At 39.0% G+C, this 19,496-nt stretch overlaps 1 protein-coding gene across 3 annotated transcripts in view; it reads right to left on the bottom strand.

The window, feature by feature from the left end:
• Positions 1-1,733: 1,733 nt before the first annotated feature.
• CSE1L (chromosome segregation 1 like) overlaps positions 1,734-19,496 on the bottom strand; it is a 42,834-nt gene continuing 25,071 nt past the window's right edge. For all 3 annotated transcript variants that reach the window (XM_027621555.1, XM_027621556.1, XM_027621554.1), the window contains 17 exons: positions 18,540-18,707; positions 18,284-18,413; positions 16,707-16,772; positions 16,082-16,284; positions 15,376-15,460; positions 13,830-13,891; positions 11,474-11,610; positions 10,253-10,356; positions 8,576-8,673; positions 6,919-7,069; positions 6,565-6,773; positions 6,084-6,181; positions 5,897-5,982; positions 5,249-5,330; positions 3,906-4,052; positions 2,881-3,112; positions 1,734-1,971 (listed from right to left, as the gene is read on the bottom strand). In XM_027621555.1, the coding sequence (XP_027477356.1) occupies positions 1,882-1,971; positions 2,881-3,112; positions 3,906-4,052; positions 5,249-5,330; positions 5,897-5,982; positions 6,084-6,181; positions 6,565-6,773; positions 6,919-7,069; positions 8,576-8,673; positions 10,253-10,356; positions 11,474-11,610; positions 13,830-13,891; positions 15,376-15,460; positions 16,082-16,284; positions 16,707-16,772; positions 18,284-18,413; positions 18,540-18,707 (2,148 nt within the window). In that variant the 3' untranslated portion in view covers positions 1,734-1,881. The remainder of the gene's footprint in view (positions 1,972-2,880; positions 3,113-3,905; positions 4,053-5,248; positions 5,331-5,896; positions 5,983-6,083; positions 6,182-6,564; positions 6,774-6,918; positions 7,070-8,575; positions 8,674-10,252; positions 10,357-11,473; positions 11,611-13,829; positions 13,892-15,375; positions 15,461-16,081; positions 16,285-16,706; positions 16,773-18,283; positions 18,414-18,539; positions 18,708-19,496) is intronic.

Below are 19,496 nucleotides of genomic sequence, written 5' to 3'. Positions count from 1 at the left end.
TTACATCTTACAACCATCCTGAAGGTGATTTTTCTCATTTTTCAGAAGAAATCAAAGTGGAGAGGCTGAGTCATTTGCTGAAGGTCATACATGTCACGCGCAGAGTAATTCAAACCCAGGTTGGCCCAATCTCAAAGTATGAATCCAACTCTTTAGATCCAGAAAGAATTGGCATCACCACTGAGAAAGTCACTAAGACCTGTCAGAAACTCACTACATACCAGCTCTTAAAACCTTTAAAAGCTAGGTAAACTAAGATGATGGAATGAGAAACTTCCATTTAAAGCATTTTTAAACATGAGAATTAATGACCTGTGCCAGAGTAAAGGATAGGAAAGGTATCAGTCTTTCTGTTCAGAAACTATTTTAAAAGGCACATTTACAAAGACAAATCACCTTCTAGTTGTTTTAAGAAGGAAAAAATTCACAACCTGCTCAGTCCTCCGAGGCTAAGATGCTGAAGCAAGGGTTCTCTGCAACAGAATGTGCCGTGTGTTTACCTGACTGTTCACCAAGAGCTCTACCTGATCGTTGCCAGACAGGTGCTCTCGGAGCTTACGTAATAAGCAGCAAACATAAGTCATCACCACCGACTGTTTTCCACTACAGGTTTTTTACCTGTATTAAATTATACTTCAAAAGTAGATCCCAGTAATATCTCAATATCCTGCCAGTGACCACTTAAATAGTGATATATGATTTAATGCTTCCATTACTATGTCAAGACAAACAAAAATGAGTAGACTGATACAACACTTAGACTGATTAAGCTGGAGAAGGTTTCTCATGCCAACACTACAAAAACAGCATGTGAAGAAAACACATTCAAGTCAGGTGCCTGAATTTTGAGAGAGATCACTGATGTGTGCAGAATGAGATTTCAATTTAATCTGCACTGAATGGACAATTCCAGCAGAAGTAAACTATGCCTCTCAATTGAGATAGTCTGATTACTCCTTAAAAACCAACTGTTCTAGAACCTGCCCAGGCAGCCTTGTTTGCTAGCATATACCCACTCTCATGGCTCATACTAGACCTCAGGCTGTACTCTGAAAAGTTCCAAGTAACTGCCAATTTGCAGAAAAGACAGACACTCTCAAAAAGGGCAAATGTCTACGCTTTCTAACGTACTCAACAGCCTTGTGAAGCCAGGAAGGGCATCTCTCCCCAATCCACAGAGGGAACCATCCGGCCCAGAGTTCATGCTGCCACCTAGAAATGGGTCCAGAAAAGTTCTAATAGATAAGCCCCAAACCTTTATTAATGTTCCCTTTTCCCTGGTAAGGAAAGACTGAGTTTGAATTTCAATTATTTAAAGAAATTCATTATAATAGTATTAGCACCAAAAACCTGTCTTTAAGATATTCTTAGACACGTATTTGAGGGCTTTTTTAAAAAAAAAAAACTTCGGATTAGATTTAAAACTATGAAATGTGCATTTCTTGGCAAGTTACACCAGTGATTCTTTACTTATTCACATTTCCAATAAAAGCTTATGGAAACAGACAAAAATACAAAAGAGAGAAACACAAATGGCAATGCCTCAAAACAATTTAGTAACAGAAAAAAGTCTCCACGCTCAGTGTCCATCAGAATTTTAAAGTTATCCCAACAACAGTGCAAATGCTCAACTCATGATCATATACTGAACTAATACTTGTCCCTGGAAGCTGCAAACTGGAAAGTCACCCACTTCTATTCATGATCACACAAACCACCTAATTTGCTCAAGGTTCAGCTTAAAGCAACATTTAATATTCTTTACAAGATGGAATTTGTGACAAGTTCAAAAGGAAAACTTGCTTTAATGCAGCTGTGCTCAGACGTCTATGTGATTTCCTCAGAAACCATTGTTGGCTTAGCCAATCTGGAAAACGCAGTTCAAAGCAGTGTCACACTGGCCGCCTGAAGGTAGCCTTGGAGATACTGGAGCGCTTCCGCATTGAGGCTGGTGCTCACCATCGAGGGAACCTACAAGAGATGGGAAACATGCCGGTCCTTGGAGATCTTAATAAACCAACACAAGCCCCATCTTCTCCAGAACTGCCATGTCTTGGGAAGGACAATCCATCACCAGTGACTCTTACAGAGATTCTCAAGGATCTCAATTGCTTTACACCTTCAGAACTGGATAGGTCTAAAAAGCAGATCCATAAGGAATTACTGCTGTTCAGTGTGGTAGTGGCATTGTGGGGATTAAAAAAAAAAGTCCTTATTGGTGAGCAATGCATAATTAAGGACATATAGGTGAAATGACATCATGCCCAAGACGAAACACATGCAACAAGAATGGCAGAATACTGGTACTTTTTGAAGGTCTATATGTGAAGGTTCATTATGCTATTTCTATGTGTTTGACGTTCTCCATAATAAAACATTGAAAAATATATTTTCTCTGATAATCTAGAAGACTCTGTAAAAGGTGCTGGATAATGCAACTCTACAGCCATTATGTTTACTCCACGATCCAATATTTGAGTATGTTGCAGTTTAAAAAAAAAAATGCCTACATTTTAATAGAAGAATGATTTCAATCTGGGAAATAAATACATTTCTATTCAAAGGGTTTTAGAGTGCCTTGGCTGGCTCAGTCGGAGCCAGCGACTCTAGATCTTGGGAATTGTAAGTACAAGCCTCACGTCAGGTGTAGAGATTACTTAAATAAATAAATAAAACTTAAAAAGTGTGTGGGGGACGTGTGAGCGGGTTTTATCCCCCGCTTTGTCCTTATTCCAAAAGTCATTTGCTTAAAATCTACTTCTAGCACATCATTCTAATGAAAGAAAATTAAGGCCTAACTATAGGCACCAGCATAACTACTACCTTCTGGCCTTCCCAGAAAGGGGTCCATTAGTCAGAGTTCTTGGACAACACACTTACCCTTCCTGGACAGGCAGTAGACAGCTTGTGAAGTGACTGTGCCAGGTGAATTTTGGGATTGTTCACCATCTGACCTACAGGATCATGCTCTTTTTTCCCCGCAAATGCCAATTGTGAGAAGGCGGTCTGATACCCTGGTGTATCTTCTATGTCAATAAAATGTTCTTCATCGGGAATGGTATCATCTTCAGGTAACTCAAAAAGGCCAATCAGAGACTGTAATAAAGGAGTCCTGGATTTGAAGCAAGCAAGCAGACAAAAGATTAAGTGAATACTTCTGAAGATCTAAACAAAGAGCAGCAATTCCTCAGAGACACAAATTATAGAGGCACAGTCTCAAGAGCTGCAAGGGACCTTTGAAATGGGATGGACATCAGTTCTTACAGCTACCCTCCAAAACCACTCTTAACTTCTTTTCGGCCACAGCACGCCAATTTCCCTTTTGGAAACTACTCCATCCCCAGAACTGTCCAGCTGGCTGTGTGACCCACTGTGTCACATGTGACTGAAGCCATGTGACTGAAGCCAAACCAGAGATTCACTGCTGCCAGAAGTTAGTTAGAAGAAATAGGCCTCGAATCATCAGATCCTTTTCTGGAAGAGGGTGCCTGAGTGAACCCAAAGTGAGGCAAGGTTCCTGAGAGCAAGAGGTCTAGAAAAGCCAGGAATACCAGTCACGGAGCACAAGCACATAAGACCCTCTTTTAGCCCTATTCAATTTCTCCACTTGAAGATTTAAGCCAACTAGTTGAGTGTCATCATAAACATTCCTAGAGATCATGTAGACCAGCGACTTTCACCAGATTCTCAAAGGGGGCACATGAACCCCCTCCAATAAAGTAAAGAATCAGGAAACATCTTTCTAGACCCAGAAGGACCCACAAGTCCTGTCTTGGATCTGATGGTTGCTAGTGGAGAACCTGAGATCAGAACCCAATTCTCAGCCCTCGGGAGAATAAGCGTGTTTAGTTTTGCAGTCATAAGGGAAGGAAGCTGTAATTCCCAGAGTTTGGAGCACTACTTACCATAGCTTGGTATACTCTGTGTCCATCATTGGGGGACATTCTGTTAGTAATTTCGTTATGCCAACCGCACAAATCTTTTTCTCTACGTTTCCAGATACTTTCTGAATTTCAGGAATAATGATTTTTTCCAAAACCATTCCAAACATTCTATTAAAATAAAATATTAGACTATCACTATAATTAAACTGTGAAATGCTTAGATGTTATTTACACTGACTCCTTAGGAATATAATAAAATCCAAAATAACAGGGCTACTATTTTTGGTCAACTGAATGGCAGAGACCTAGAGATGACAAAGCAAAAATGAAACCTCAAACTTTGGCCCTGTGGCCAAGCGCTGCCAACAACTTCTGTGAAATACTAAAGTCTGTGCTCATGTGGAATCTTCACAACCACTTTTCTATCACTTTTTTAATTACTCAAGAAATCTTTGAAAAATTAGAAATTAAATAAAGAGAAAGAAGAAAAAGAATTACCCATCACCCCACTATCCAGTAATAACTAGTTTTAACATTACTGGATTATAAACTTCCCAACTTCCTATGCTTACGTACCTATAAGGATGTAAGTGTTAATGGCTATATTATAAAAATTATTTAGCCACCAATCAAAATGTTGTTGCAAACATCCTAAGAGCAATACCAAATGATGTAAAATCCTCACTTTCTACTTCACTAAAATTACCTGAAGTGGAAATAGTGGATATCAAAGATACTGGACATTTTAATACTCTAGGTATTATTTTTTGCTTTATAGAAAGATCATACCAGTTTACCCACTAGCAGTTAATGAAACTGATTTCCTCACAAATCTCTACAGCTGAAAAGCATATTTTCTGGTACTACTTTTTCAGGCTAATTCATTTTTTTCATCTCAATCTGGAACTTTTTTGATATAATACCAATACGGGGATCTCACTTGAGTTTTTTTCTCCAAATTGTTCTCTATCATTTCTTTCTATCCTTCCTTTCCCTATGAAATGGGAGATACCATCTAACTACATTCTTTGTATGTACACTAAGTAAAAAGCAAAGAGTTTCATCTGAAAAATCACACTACTGGCCTTAAAGGCAGGCTCCTGGAGACACAACCCCAACCATCCAGAACCACATAGAACACCGGCTGTATAGAAGGCGGGGGTGGGAGTTAGAAAAATGTTTGCAGGGATTTTCTTCTTTGCAACTCAATAGTCCTAAGAATATTTTCAAAACCAGAAAGATACTGTAGCTCCACCAAGAACTGTAAAACCATCTATAAAATAGAAATACTGGTTTGTGCTAAAAGAGGTCAATTTTTTTCGCTTTAAAAAACAAAATACAGTAAGTAATAAAAACAAACTTACTTTGGTTGTATGCCATCAAATATTTCTTGCAGTGCCAGCGCCCCATATTTTATGCAATACAAATTAATAAAGACTAAGAAGCCTGTTGAAAGGAGATGCAGAATATCAATACAGAGGCCTCAGTGCACTAAACAAGTGATTCAGCACAAGTCTGCCACGTGAAACAGTCATAATTATTAAAACCAATGGGTAACTTTGGGATCAATATTCCCTTTATTATACAATTAACATATAGTACAGACAAAAAATATTTTGATATCTAAACTCAGAAACTAACCTTTGGAACACAATATATTTCAAAGTGACTTAATATTTGGAGAATACAAATATCTTAAAATATTTCATAGAATTAAAACCGATAAAACGTTTATATGTAACCATAAAGGCTAAGGGTTTTAGCTACTTTCCTTCATTATTTCTGTAAGAAGGGCCAAACGATTTTACTTATTTTTTTTTAATATTTTATTTATTTGACAGAAAGAGAGAGCGAGCATAAGACGGGGAGAGGCAGAGAGAGAGGGAGAAGCAGGCTCCCCACCAAACAGGGAGCCCAATGTGGAGCTCGATCCCAGTACCCTGGGATCATGACCCTAGCCAAAGGCAGACACTCAACCGACTGAGCCACTTGGGCGCCCCAATTTTACTTACTCTTGATAAACTTTGTTGTTTTGGAATTCTGAAGTCTTTGGAATAGTAGAATGAAGATTTGCTTCCTGTACTGATCAACTGACTCACTAAAGAAGTGAATGAAACCAACAATGTATCAAGTCAGCATCTTCTGAGTACCCAACAGTCTTTGAGTAATCTATACAGTGAGGGTTCTACTCATACTCACGGAGGCATGTGCTCTATTATACTGTTTAGAAGATAAAAACCTTGGTGGTCATTGGCTTTGGATGCAATTAGCTTCTGGAAGACACCTAATAACCCAGGCTACAACAAATTAGATCAAATAATATTCCGTTAAAGAGGCAAGGATTAACTGTTCCAAAAGTTACACTTTAAGCAGGTGATGTTTTGGAAAACGGTGCATGCTATAATAATTAGCGTTTTTGCTTTTGTTCCTACTTCTGAAGTGTAGAGAGAAAATATCCCATCACAATAAGCCTTAAAGTTCTTGAAATTAACCTATTTGGCTCTATTTTTTTATTTCCTACCATGGAGATAATTAAAGGATACCTAATTGTAGCAAAATATACATTAATATTTTCTGGTAACCACTTTGTTACATTTAAGAATTTTTAAAACTCTGCCATCCTCAGTTTCTCTCTGCTACCTTACAAAATGACAGTGACATCAAAATAAATCCCACTCACAATTTTGTCAGCCGCAGCACTTGCTATCGTGTTTGAACCGCGTTCTAAGAACGCTTGGAGAAGCCTCACTAGAGCAGGGATATTTCCTGTTCTTTCCCAAAGCACTGGCTGAAGGAGATGAGGAAATAAGGCCATATAGGAAGACGGGATATCATTTTTGTGTGTTTCCAGAAGCAAAGACATCACTTGAAAGACGTATGGAATAAATTCTGTTGATAAAAGTAAAAACAGAGCTGTCAGCTTCATAACTAATGGCTCCCACAAAAAGGCACATACCTCACAGGCAGGTTCCATTTTATTAGCCACTTTAATAGTTTTATTCAATAAGAAAGAAAATAACTCCTTTTAACTTACCTTGTACATCATTTTGTAAAATTTCAGTAAACACGAGAAACAAAGCCTCCTCAAAATTTACAACAGCAGCAGGGTTAGCTTTACAAGTTATTCTTATGGACAAACATATTGCTTCAAACATGTAGTGATTAAAGTGAGGTTTGCTTGGGTTCTGAAATTAAAAACAGAAAGCTTACCACTCTCCAATAATCCAAGTGACTATATTAAATATCTAAAATAAAACACACACACCAATCCCTTCTAAAACACATTGAGAGGCCATCTTTTAAAAAAATCAGTACTAAAAAAAAAAAAAACCTCAATTACACTTGCCTACATACATGTTAAAGTTTTATATGGACTTTAAAATTCAGAAAATAAAACAATATTCACTAATGCCTATTTCTTCGTATTTTTTTTAATGGGCAAAAGTCCACTATGAAAAATAAGTCAAGTCACAGGCAGAGGACTCCACGAGCTTCCGTGTTCCCAGTGCTATAAGGAACTTGTCTGAAAGCCACGTGCTCCCCCAGAGCCAACCCTGTAAGCAGTGCTGGAAGAAACGAGCAGGGACAGGTATGACCAGGCTGTGCCTCTAGACTTGTGTGGGACCTTAGGCAAGCCTTAACCTCTATGGGTCTCAATGTCTGTACCTCCAGAGTGACACTCCTTTCTATCAGTGGTTTTCAATTTTTAAAGCAACATAACCCTATTTTCCATCAAACAAAGTCCTTCTTGGAAGGCTACCATATGAAGTTGATGAACTTAGAAGTTGGGGGTGGGGGACAGCAGAAGACCCAAGGTCTCTTCTCTTCTCAATCCCCCAAGGCCCAAAGCAGTCCAACACCCTTACCAGAACTCAGTGGGAAAATGATGACTGTTCTCCAAAGTCCCTGTAATAGTTCTATACATTTATTTCCTTTCCGTAGAGTAATTAGGAACAGGCATCTCAAAAAGAATTTTGGCATGGGGCACCTGGGTGGCTCAGTCGTTAAGCGTCTGCCTTCCGCTCAGGTCATGATCCCAGGGTCCTGGGATTGGGCCCCGCCATCGGGCTCTCTGCTCTGCGGGAAGCCTGCTTCTCCCTCTCCCACTCCCCCTGCTTGTGGTCCCTCTCTCGCTGTGTCTCTCTCTGTCAAATAAATAAATAAAATCTTAAAAAAAAAAGAATTTTGGTAGCCTTAAGCGGACTTTTATTTTCTAAATCTTAGTATTAATAAATATGAAATCAAAATATCTATAAAATTTTTGATCAAAGGAATGGACTTTACTTGGGGCAAATTAGAGTAAAGGAGCCAAGACACAAGGGACTACATTTTATAAAAGTCTGAGTAGCCTTTTTTTTGTCCACTTGGTACAGAGCCTGCTTTCCTCCACCTAAGATCATTTCAGATCAATTATCTGTACTTTTTCAATTGTAGTCAATGAAACATGTTACTTTTTAAATGAGAATTCAAATGAAACATTTTAAAGTTTCTGGACCTACACTTACAAAGGCAAGTGCTGTAATGTCTCCAATTTAATACCTCCCCACACTTTTAAAAGGTACTTAACTGTTGGTCAGGAAGAATCCAGAGAACTTTTCCTAAGCCTGACCCACTGCCAGAGAGTTCTGAGGCTCAAACAGTTTGAAGCGTAAGTTAAAAAGCAACCACACTCTTAAAACTGGTCTTGTTACCTTACTAACAGCTAAAAGCTTCTGTGTAAGCTGAGTGATGAGGGTGGGGATGTAGGGGATTATGGCTTCTTGTAGGAGGGAAAAACTTCTCATGATAGCTGTAAAATATAAAAAGAGCAAGAACAGTTAAAATTCACAAAAAAACAGTGATTACGAAAAAAAAAGTCCACAGACTCACCAACAAAATTTTAAGACACTTAAGCAACCCCCAGATAGCTCCCTATAAACAATCTAAATATCCTTTCCTTTCAAAATTATGCCAAGGACTGATAACAAAATTTAGCTACTTTCAGAAAGCCTAAGGCTTAAAAGAAAAAAGGGACAGTAAGAAATAATAAGTGACTAAAGAGGCAAACACTGAGCAGGAGGAAGGGGTAGAATGACAGGAGAAGGGGAAGGGGGGCAGTAGGTGGAAGACAGTACAGTTTCCAGTCTCTTCACTTAGAAAATCAATGGCAGGTAATGTTTAGCCCTAGCCTAATGGACACATCACAGCCTACCAAAAACTGAGAGAAGACCATCTGTTCATCTCCCTCCAAAAAGAGAAATTAGGAGCCCAAGAAAAATCTAAAAATACACATAAAGCTATGGAGGGTCCACACTATAAGAATACTGCTCATTAAGAGATGCCTAAAAACATTTGGCATGGGAGATAGATACATTATTAAGCTAAAAATGTACATAATTGTTTCTTCACAAGTAGAACAGATGTTTACCAAGTACAGCAGCTACTATGTATCAGGCGCAGATGATAGAAAGTTATCCTCTGTTGCCCCCTAAACTTGACCACGTTTCTTCTCCCTGAGCCAGACTCACCTTCCAGCTAGCTAACCACTGCGTATCCCTCACTCCCTAGAGAAAACTGTCCCCAGAGGATGGATCAGTGCCCCACCTCTGGGCCGGCAGAGTCTGCTGACTCACTCATCCAACAGTACTACTGAGAAGGTATGCATCCGGGTGCTCTCGCACACCCTAGGAACACAGTAATGAGACTACACGCCAGTTAACCTCACAGAAACAGACATTAAACAACAGCAGTCACGCATCACCGTTGGGAGAAGTACGGTGCTGAAAACACAAATACATACCTAGATACACTCTTATCCACACATATAAACACATGTACACACAGATACACACCATACCCCAGGGGGCCTGACCCACCATCAGGGACAGTTTGTTTGAAAAGCTAGGCTGCTGGAATGCAACAGTGACTGAGTCAGAGCAGTCACCAAGACGCTCTCCTCGTGTGGCAGTGGGCAGGGGCCGACAGCCGCCTGTGTTCTAGGCAGTAGCTCTGCGGAGGCAGGATGTGTGTGCAGCCCAGCAAGAGCACCCGGGCTTCACGCCAAGACCTAGCCTAGCATCTAGCATGCCATCAACAAATGTCTCATCTGATCTCTGCCCTCAAGAAAGTCAATCTAGGTAAAGAAAAAGGGAGTTTGCTACTTTTTCTTTAACAAGAGGAGCTCTATATCAAACTAGGGTAAATTTTTTTCTGAAAATACCATTAAGTATAAACAAAAGATTTTCCATTTAAAAATATCTAAACCTACCTAATGCTTAGCCCACCGTATCTGGTTCATAGACTACGTAACCTGAAGTACAACTCAGAGCATTCACCCCTATAATTGGAGATGGGGTTCTTATAGTCTGTACACCAGGGAAACGGCCTACCTTTCATAATATATTCATTTTCTGAAGAGCCAGGAAGTGTGAGAGCTTTGAAAAGGTTTGTTAGCAGAATCTCAACAAACGGTGCGATTTCTGCGGCTGTAAAGCTATAGATGAAAAAACAGCTTTCAGTCACTGCCAACTCTTGAGCTGATCACTCTGGAATACCCATGGGCAACCACTAAATCACACATCTTGGCATAAAAGCTAGCCATCTCCCACCACTGACAATCAACAGACAGCTTAGGAAAGTAACTGTTTACATGTGTTCATGTGAAATTCCTAAAAAGGCACATCTGGGATCAAACACAAACCAAAATCCAGGCAAACCTGACATCTAAAGCTGTTCAGGTCACCCCTGGGTCATACCTATCATCACCGAGAACAGAGCTCAGACTCTCAGGGTCTCAGTCATCTGCTTTTCCTGGAGCAGGTGCATAAACTCTGCATTGAGTTCTGGGCCTGAAGACAGGTACTGGTTTGACTCACCTCAAAGGATGTCCTTTCAACCCTTAATTGGCTCTAAGAATATCTGCACTTCAAGTTCTTGAAGAAGAAAAGAACCTATAACTGTTTTCCATCTCTTACCCAAAGCTCAGTTTCAAGAAATAAAACTGCTGAAGAATGGCCTGAAAGACACGCAGACCGTCCATTCCTCTACATTTTCTCCTTGGCTCAGGCCAGAGAACTACTGTCTGGGACCCTAGGGAATTTATTTTCACTCAGTTGTGTCCCATCTCCACACAGGGTAATAATGCAAAAACGGCCACATAAAACAAGTTGCAAGAACACTCCCTTAATGAAGGCCCATTTCTGAGTTGCCTTCTGAGTAACTGTTTAATTTTAACCTAAAGGACACTGAAAATTTTAACTTACCAAGTTGCCCCCTATGCCTTTGTTGCAAGGAGACAGCACACAAATTTCAGGAGTTTCCTTAACTCCTGTACAGGATCCTTGGACATACATTTCTTTTTAGAATCTCACCCCATTATTTTCCTTTGCTCCAACTTCCTATTTAACTTTTTGTCATAATGTATCTATTTTTAGCATACGACCTCATCCTTTTGGACTGAGACAGAATAATTAAATGAGGGAAAAGTACACATTTATTTTTCAAACTACTAATGTCATTATGAATATAGTCAAGGAAGAACTTTGACCAGCACAGAACAGTTCCCCACCCTAAGCTGAAAAAATAGAAATTGTTTAGAATCAAATACTTACAGAGTGGTGTTGTTAGGCCCTCTCATGGTAAACAGCCTCTCAAGAGCATGTGCTGCATAAGTATGAACAACAATACTTTCAGCTTGAAGGTGATTAATCAAGAGAGGAATAGAGACTAAAAGATGTTCTTTTGGTACCTGAAAACCACAATAATATGCATGCTTTAAATCAATGATGCAACCTTAGAAGGGTTTGCTGATTCTGGAAAGTGTGTTTTTTTCAGCTGTTACAATGGGAGACGATATGGATGAGAAATCAAAACTTCTACCTCCACGTAATGGCTCAATTCACATTCACAATTCTCTTTCTCTGAGCATTAAACTATGGTTAGAGGAAAATCTTGCAGATAAAAACACACATCATAAAATAGTAGTATAATGGACAAGCAAACTAAGATTTCATTAATATTAAGAACTACACTTTTCACTAGCAGGTATTCTTGGAAAAGTCATTTAAGCTGTCTGTGCCTCATTTTCTCTTCTAAAAAAAGAGGTGGTGCAAAAATAAGAATATTAATCTTCATTAGAAAATTCTAGGGGTGCCTGGGTGGCTCAGCTGGTTCAATGTCTGACTCGATCTCAGGTCAGGTCTTAATCTCAGGGTTGTGAGTTCAAAGCCCTGTGTTGGGCTCCATGCTGGGTGTGGAGCCTAAGGAAGGACGGAAGGAAGGAAGGAAGGAAGGACGGAAGGAAGGAAGGACGGACGGACGGAAGGAAGGACGGAAGGAAGGAAGGACGGAAGGAAGGAAGGACGGACGGAAGGAAGGAAGGAAGGAAGGAAGGAAGGAAGGAAGGAAGGGGAAAGGGAAGGGGAGGGGAAAGGGAAGGGGGAGGGGAAGGGAAGGGAGGGAGAAGAGAGGAAGGAGAGGGAAGGAGAAGGGAGGAAGGAGAGGGAGGGAGAAGGAAGGGAGAGGGAAGGGAAGGGAAAGGAAGGGAAGGGAAGGAAGGAAGGAAAGGGAAGGAGGAAAGGGAAGGAAAGAAAAGGAAAGGAAGAAATAAAGAAAAGAAACATCTAAAAATTTAGAATTCCCATCCATTACTCTTTAAAATAGAGCAGCTTCAGGGAGCCTGGGTGGTGCAGTCAGCTGAGTATCTGACTCTTGATTTTGATGCAGGTGGTGGTCTCGGGGTCATGACACTGAGTCCCGCATCGGGCTCCGCGTTTGGCACAGAGCCTGTTTGACACTCTCTCTCCTTCCCTCTGTGCCCCCCACCCCCGCCACAAGGGTGCGCTCAATCTCTCTCTCAAATAAATCTTTAAAAAAATAAAGTAGAGCAGCTTCGCAAGGTTGCATGTACCCTGGTAAATACGTGCCAAACACATAAAAATTATAAATCAAGAAATTATAAACAGGGAGCCTGGGTGGCTCAGTTGGTTGAGCGACTGCCTTCGGCTCAGGTCATGATCCTGGAGTCCCGGGATCGAGTCCCGCATCGGGCTCCCTGCTCAGCAGGCAGTCTGCTTCTCTCTCTGACCCTCTTCCCTCTTGTGCTCTCATTCTCTCTCTCTCAAATAAATAAATAAGATCTTAAAAAAAAAATTATAAATAGGATAGTCTTATGATGGGGATACCACACAACTATTAAAAAATGAACTACAACTACTAAAATAAGTACGTCTCAAAAACAGTATCAAGCACAGTTAAAAAAAGACAACATGTGTAGACCGAACCTATAGCATACCATTTATATAAATAAAATCTTAAACCTATGGAATACTACAAAACTTCTGTGGAAACAAGTATGTAATAAAACCATAAACACACGAGAATGCAAACAGCTAAAAGTACAATGCGAGAAACTCTGTAAGATAAATGACAGGTTTCTCCAACAAATAATAGGCATATGAAAGGGGAGGCGACCTCTCTGGCATCAAATTAGAAACAAGACACAGGGGTGCCTGGGTGGCTCAGTATGTTAAGCGTCTGCCTTTGGCTCAGGTCATGATCTTAGGGCCCTGGGATCAAGCCCTACGTTGGGCTCCCTGCTCAGTGAGTCTGCTTCTCCTTCTGCCCCTCCCCCTACTTGTGCACACTTTCTCTCTCTCTCAAATAAATAAATAAAATCTTAAAGACAAGACACATAATCAACCATAAGCAATGTGTGTACCTTGTTCGGACCCCAATTTTTTATGAAAATCACTGTATAATGATTATTTTTGAGACAAAGGAGAAAATTAAGCATGGTCTGGAATCCTAAGTTCTTTTTTTTTTTTTGGAATCCTAAGTTCTTAAGAAGTTATCATTCTATTAGATGTGGATGTCAAGAAGGACTGCACAGAAGGGAAGAGAAGCTGGTATACAATAAAACTCTTAAGAGATTAAATGGCATATAACACATAAATCAAAGCTACTTACTTGATTCCTAAAAATCATAATGTATTTGATACCATCAGCTTTAAGGACAGGAAATTCATTCACTATTAAAAAAATAAAACCATAGTTATTTAAATGCTCAGGACTATTACGCCCAGATTGGCGACATTATCAGATTTTTGAAACAGTTTTGGTAACCATAATGTCAAGTAATTGAAGCTTATTTAATTATACGAAGATCTACTATGTAGCTATTCGTTCTGGTAAGATTATGATTAATTTTATTTTTTTCCTTTTTTAAGTTTCATTACAAATGGACATGCACTTACTACTTACATTAATTGAGTAAAAATGATTTAGACCACAAGCTAATGACCATATATCATCTTTTAGCTAGAAGTGAAGCTATTCTGAATCAAAAACATGTCTCTCAGGCTGGGATTTGCTTTAATATATGTGCTGCCAAAGCAAGCACTGGCTGGGATTTCCTTTAAACTGCTCCAATGGTGGGAAAATAAATTAGTGAAAAAAGAATACTGGTCAATTACTTAAAATTCTTAAAGCCAGATGACAGTAAAACATGCATGTCCATTATTCTCCCTTTTAGTGTATTTAAAATTTCCATACAAAAAGCTTTTTTATTTTTTTAAAAAGTAGGCCCCATGCCCTGCATGGAGCCCAACATGGGGCTTGAGCTCATGACCCTGAGATCAAGACCTGAGCTGAGATCAAGAGTCAGACACTTAACTGAGTGAGCCACCCAGGTGCCTGCCATACAAAAAGTTTTTTAAAAAGGGAATATATAATGTATATACCTTCATAAACATAGGAAGTTATCCTTAATTATCAGTTTGAAGTACTTTAAATTTACTTCAATTTTTAAGATTACATTTTTCAAATGAGAAGGGAAAGAAAACTGAAGTATAATTCCTAGAGTATGATCCAGCATAACTAAGCTGAGCTACAATTTCATCTTAGTTGTTCCTATTTTCCTTCTACACAAGCAACATCTTCTTTAAAGAAAGTTAATTTCAACAGTGCAAGATCTGGGGAAACCATTTGAGATTTTATTCAATAAAAGAAGTAACTGCAGGGGCGCCTGGGTGACTCATTGGGTTAAGCGTCTGCCTTCAGCTCAGGTCATGATCCCAGGGTCCTGGGATTGAGCCCCACTCTGCCTGCTCAGCTGAGTCTGCTTTTCCCCCTGCTCATGCTTTCTCTCTCAGATAAATAAAATCCTTAAAAAAAAAAAAAAAAAAAAAAAAGGAATAACTGCAACAAGGACAGGAGCCAATTTTTTGAGTCTCATGGTGCTGTAGAGCCCCTATTATGACCTTATGACTTTTGCCATATTGTTACCTATTTTGTAGTATAAAATAACAATGCAGGGGTGCCTGGCTGGCTCAATCAGTAGAGGATGTGAATCCTGATGTTCAGGGTCTTGAGTTTCAGCCACACGTTGGGTTGGGTGCAGAGATACTAGATACAGTATCTTAAATAGTAAGATTTAAACTAGATACTTAAAAAACAAAAAAACCACTCAAGTAAAAGTGTTGTAAGTGGCATAAAAAAACTTTCACAAACTCACCATTAGCTGATTTTAAATCAGGGAGAATGTGATTCACAAAGAACTCAGTCAGGTTTACAAGTTCATTTGCTTGTGTAATTCCATGCTGAAAAACAATTTTTAACAGGGTAAATGACATGAAATACCTGTATACATCTGATACAATCTATCACATAGGAAATTTAGGCAACTTTTAAAAAACAGGTTATAGGGACGCCTCGTTGGCTCAGGTGGTTGAGCGTCTTGACTCTTGATTTCAGCTTGGGTCACCATCTCAAGGTTGTGATGCCTGAAGCCTGCTTAAGAGTCTCTCTCCCCCTCTCTGTTTGACCCTCACCCCCCTCTAAAATAACAAACAGGTTACAAATAGAGATGAACACTTCAAATCACAAACTGCTTAAATATAAAAAACCAAGACTATTTTAATAGACAATAAAGAAATCTCCCTAATTTAAGGAACAGCTAAATTTAAATTAAGCACTTTATATACACCGAGTCTCAGCTAAGGGAAACAAGTGTGGTATCTATCAGTTTTCTATCCATAAGAAAATAAAGTGCTTAATATATCAATGTAAAGTCATCTTGGGAGACTATATGAATTCTAATCAGAACTAACAGGTTATCTAGCAAAGTAGGCTGATCATTAGAAATGTATTACTTCTTTCTGATTTCTGTGATTACCACACCAAGTCTATTTTAAAAACAAAACTATATTGCAAAGATTCACCTTCTGTGTTTGGGCTTTTGATGCCAAAGATGTCACTAGGTAAATGGCTGCATCTTTGTGTTTCCAGTTGACAGATGGGTTTTTTGCATATTCTTGCAGCATGGAATTAACATAACCAGAAAAGATTCCTGTCACAGGTCCCTCAAAAAACTTGCACAATCCTCGTACTAGATCACAAGCAGCTCTGCGTCTAGTATCAATATCTATAAAACCAAAGGGAAATATATCATAAGAGAAAGAAACCACAAACCAAGTGATCAAGATTATAAGGCAACAAATTGTCATCTGATCGCTCTTAGCAACATCAACAATGAAAAAGAACATCTTAAAAAAAAGAAGAAAAAGAACATTCTTTTGTTCACAAGAAACACAAAATGGGAACTAAAAAGGTTACAGTAGTAGTTACACACTAATAAGCATATAAAAAAGAGAAGGCAGATGATTTAACGTTGGACACTACGCTCAAGCTCAGGCAAGAGTCCTCTTTAAGGTGTACAAAGTTAGAGGAGGAAAGGCAGTTGAGACAACATACTTACCCTAACTCCCACTCCTCCCCATAGTGACCAGAAAGAGCAACTTTAAAAGAGCCTTGCTATCAGACTAAGTTCAAAACCAAAATACATACCAGATCCTTCCAAATCTCTTCTTATGTACTCCTCAGAATTGTCTTCAAAGGCTTCTTCATCAGCAGCTACAAAGAGAGATGGCACTTCAAATAACCCCTCAAAAGACATGACAAAAGTCATTGTACTTTCACAGCAAGTACAGAAAAGACTATGTAGAACTGCCATGTTTTCCAGCAAAATGTTCCTTCCCAAAAAAAGACTTTATATATATATACATACATATATACACACACACACTTTTTTTTTAAAAAGAAATTTATATGAGAGAGAGAGAGCACGAGCGAGAGAGTGAGAGCACAAGCAGGGGCAGAGAGAGAGAGAGAAACATGTGGGGCTCGATCCCAGGACTCTGGGATCATGACCTGAGCCGAAGGCAGACGCTTCACAACTGAGCCACCCAGGAGCCCCTAATTTCATATATTCTTAATCGTTACTTAAGAGCAGCAAATGCCACCCTAAACGGTTAGGTAACAGGTAATTCTCACAGCTCACTTGCTCTAATGTAACCATGTCCCCAGAATTGGACTTTACCACCCACTTCAAAAAGTTGAATATTGGGGCCCAACCTAGAGATGTCAACTTTTATTCTGCTAGATAAGAACATTAAAAAAACAAAGAGCCTGGGGCACCTGGGTGGCTTAGTCGTTAAGCGTCTTCCTTTGGCTCAGGTCATGATCCCAGTGTCCTGGGATCGAGCCCCGCATCGGGCTCCCTGCTCTGTGGGAAGCCTGCTTCTCCCTCTCCCACTCACCCTGCTTGTGTTCCCTCTCTTGCTGTGTCTGTCAAATAAATAAAATCTTAAAAAAAAAAAAAAAGAGCCTAACTACTATAATCACCATTTCATAAAAGTCATTTCAAACTAAAGGAGGAGAGGCAACACCAAAATAAAGATCTGTCCTTTATAGTTTTATGAAAACACAAAAGGAAATAAAACCTCACATTGTATTGTCCTTAATTCTGCTTTTAGTTCCTGATAATTTGAGAACCACTGATCTAATGATTGTTTTGACATAAAACACAATTCCTTCCACATTTACTGCCTGTTCTTCCCAGCTGTAAGAAGGAAAGACAGTTTGTATACAAATATAGAGTCTTAGGGCTCTCTTAGCCTTAATCAGAAACTGAGTGGGCTTCAGCTCTGCATTTAAAGGTTATCAATCACTTCTACACTCAACTGACAATAGTTATTTGCCCCAGTGAAACACTAAATCAAACAAAACCAAATTCTTTCTTAAACTGAGATCCTGGATGGTTTACTTTCTTCTCAATGTAATAAGGATATTTTTAGCCTTATTCAATTATTTCTGTGAAAAATGCTCTACAGTAGAAAACAAAGCTCATCACAGCAACACTCACAAATGTCTTTTACATCACTGTTTTTTCCTTCTGTCTTGGTTTAGAAAATAGGGAATAAGTGATTTACAGGAAGTTTTAATTAGCAATAAAAAAAATTAGACTGCATTTATTATAAAAAAGCAACAGGGAGCAGACTTAATAATAAATTTATACTAATACATGCTTTTAAAAAAGCAAGCTTTTAATCTCCTAAAAAGGCTTTAGACTTTGCTATAATTACCTCTAAATTCCATGTTAGGCACAATAACCTTCTCACAGATACTTGTCAGCGTGTTCTGGTCCTCAAACAGATTCTTATAGTGAGGTCTCTCACAAACTGAAGCCAGAAACTGAATTGCGTTACTTACTAACTGGAATAAAACACAATAGGTATTTTTTTTTAACAGGCATATTTTTAAGAGCAAAACTGAATGATTTATTAATTGGGGGAGGTAGGGAGGGGATGTCTTAATTATTTGTCTCCACCATCATCTTACCAAGTCATATTTCACCTCTTGACCCGTTGTAACTAGTAAATTCCAGATGGCTGTGACAAAACGAGGCAGGTACCGCTGAAATTCTTCATCATACTTCTGTGCATAGAGTGCAGCATTATCACAAATCTGGGATTTTAAGAGCTCCAATAAGCCTGCTTCCTCTTCATCCTCACATAAGAAAAAACAGAAAACTCAAACATAAAACTTTAAAGTTACCATAAATACAGAGTAGCTGTAATTCCTGAAACTAAAATTAAAACCTAGGGTTGTAATCTACAACTATGCCATTGCCAATGTATTCATTTAGTCTTTCAAATAGATAACAAATGAAATACTTGTATTTATTAATCATGAAGCGCAGTTCTCAAAGTTTTCAAATTAAATAGAGACTTTTCTTCTGGTTGCTGAATTATGAAATATTTACATATTCAATTGAAAATAATACAGAGAAACCTGGATGATGAAAGGCCGTACCACACTCCCTTTGTGACATGGTCAGCTATGCTGTCCTGCTATCTCCTCCCCATAAAGTTCTCATTTCAAACACATTAAGATAAAATAATGCTATGGGACGGGGCGCCTGGGTGGCTTAGTCAACGACGTGTCTGCCTTCGGCTCAGGTCATGGTCCAGGGTCCTGGGATCGAGCCCCACGTCGGGCTCCCTGCTCCGCGGTGAGCCTGCTTCTCCCTCTCCCTCTGCCCCTGCTCGTGTGCTATCTCCCTTGATCACTCTATCTCTCAAATAAATAAAATCATTAAATAATAATAGTAATAATAATAATAATAGTAATAATAATAATAATAATGCTATAGGATTCTCACCAACAGTATTCTAGCTATAAAATATTAAACAGCAATCTAATTTAAGGGTCAAACTTGTGGTCTGCAGGCCTGCTGCCTATTTTTGTAAGTAAAGTTTTATGGAAACACAGCCATGCTCATTCCTTCTTTATGTT

The sequence above is a fragment of the Zalophus californianus genome, chromosome 8 (genome assembly GCF_009762305.2).
Source record: "Zalophus californianus isolate mZalCal1 chromosome 8, mZalCal1.pri.v2, whole genome shotgun sequence".
Taxonomy (NCBI): Eukaryota; Metazoa; Chordata; class Mammalia; order Carnivora; family Otariidae; genus Zalophus; species Zalophus californianus.
This window is presented reverse-complemented; position numbering and strand designations above follow the sequence as displayed.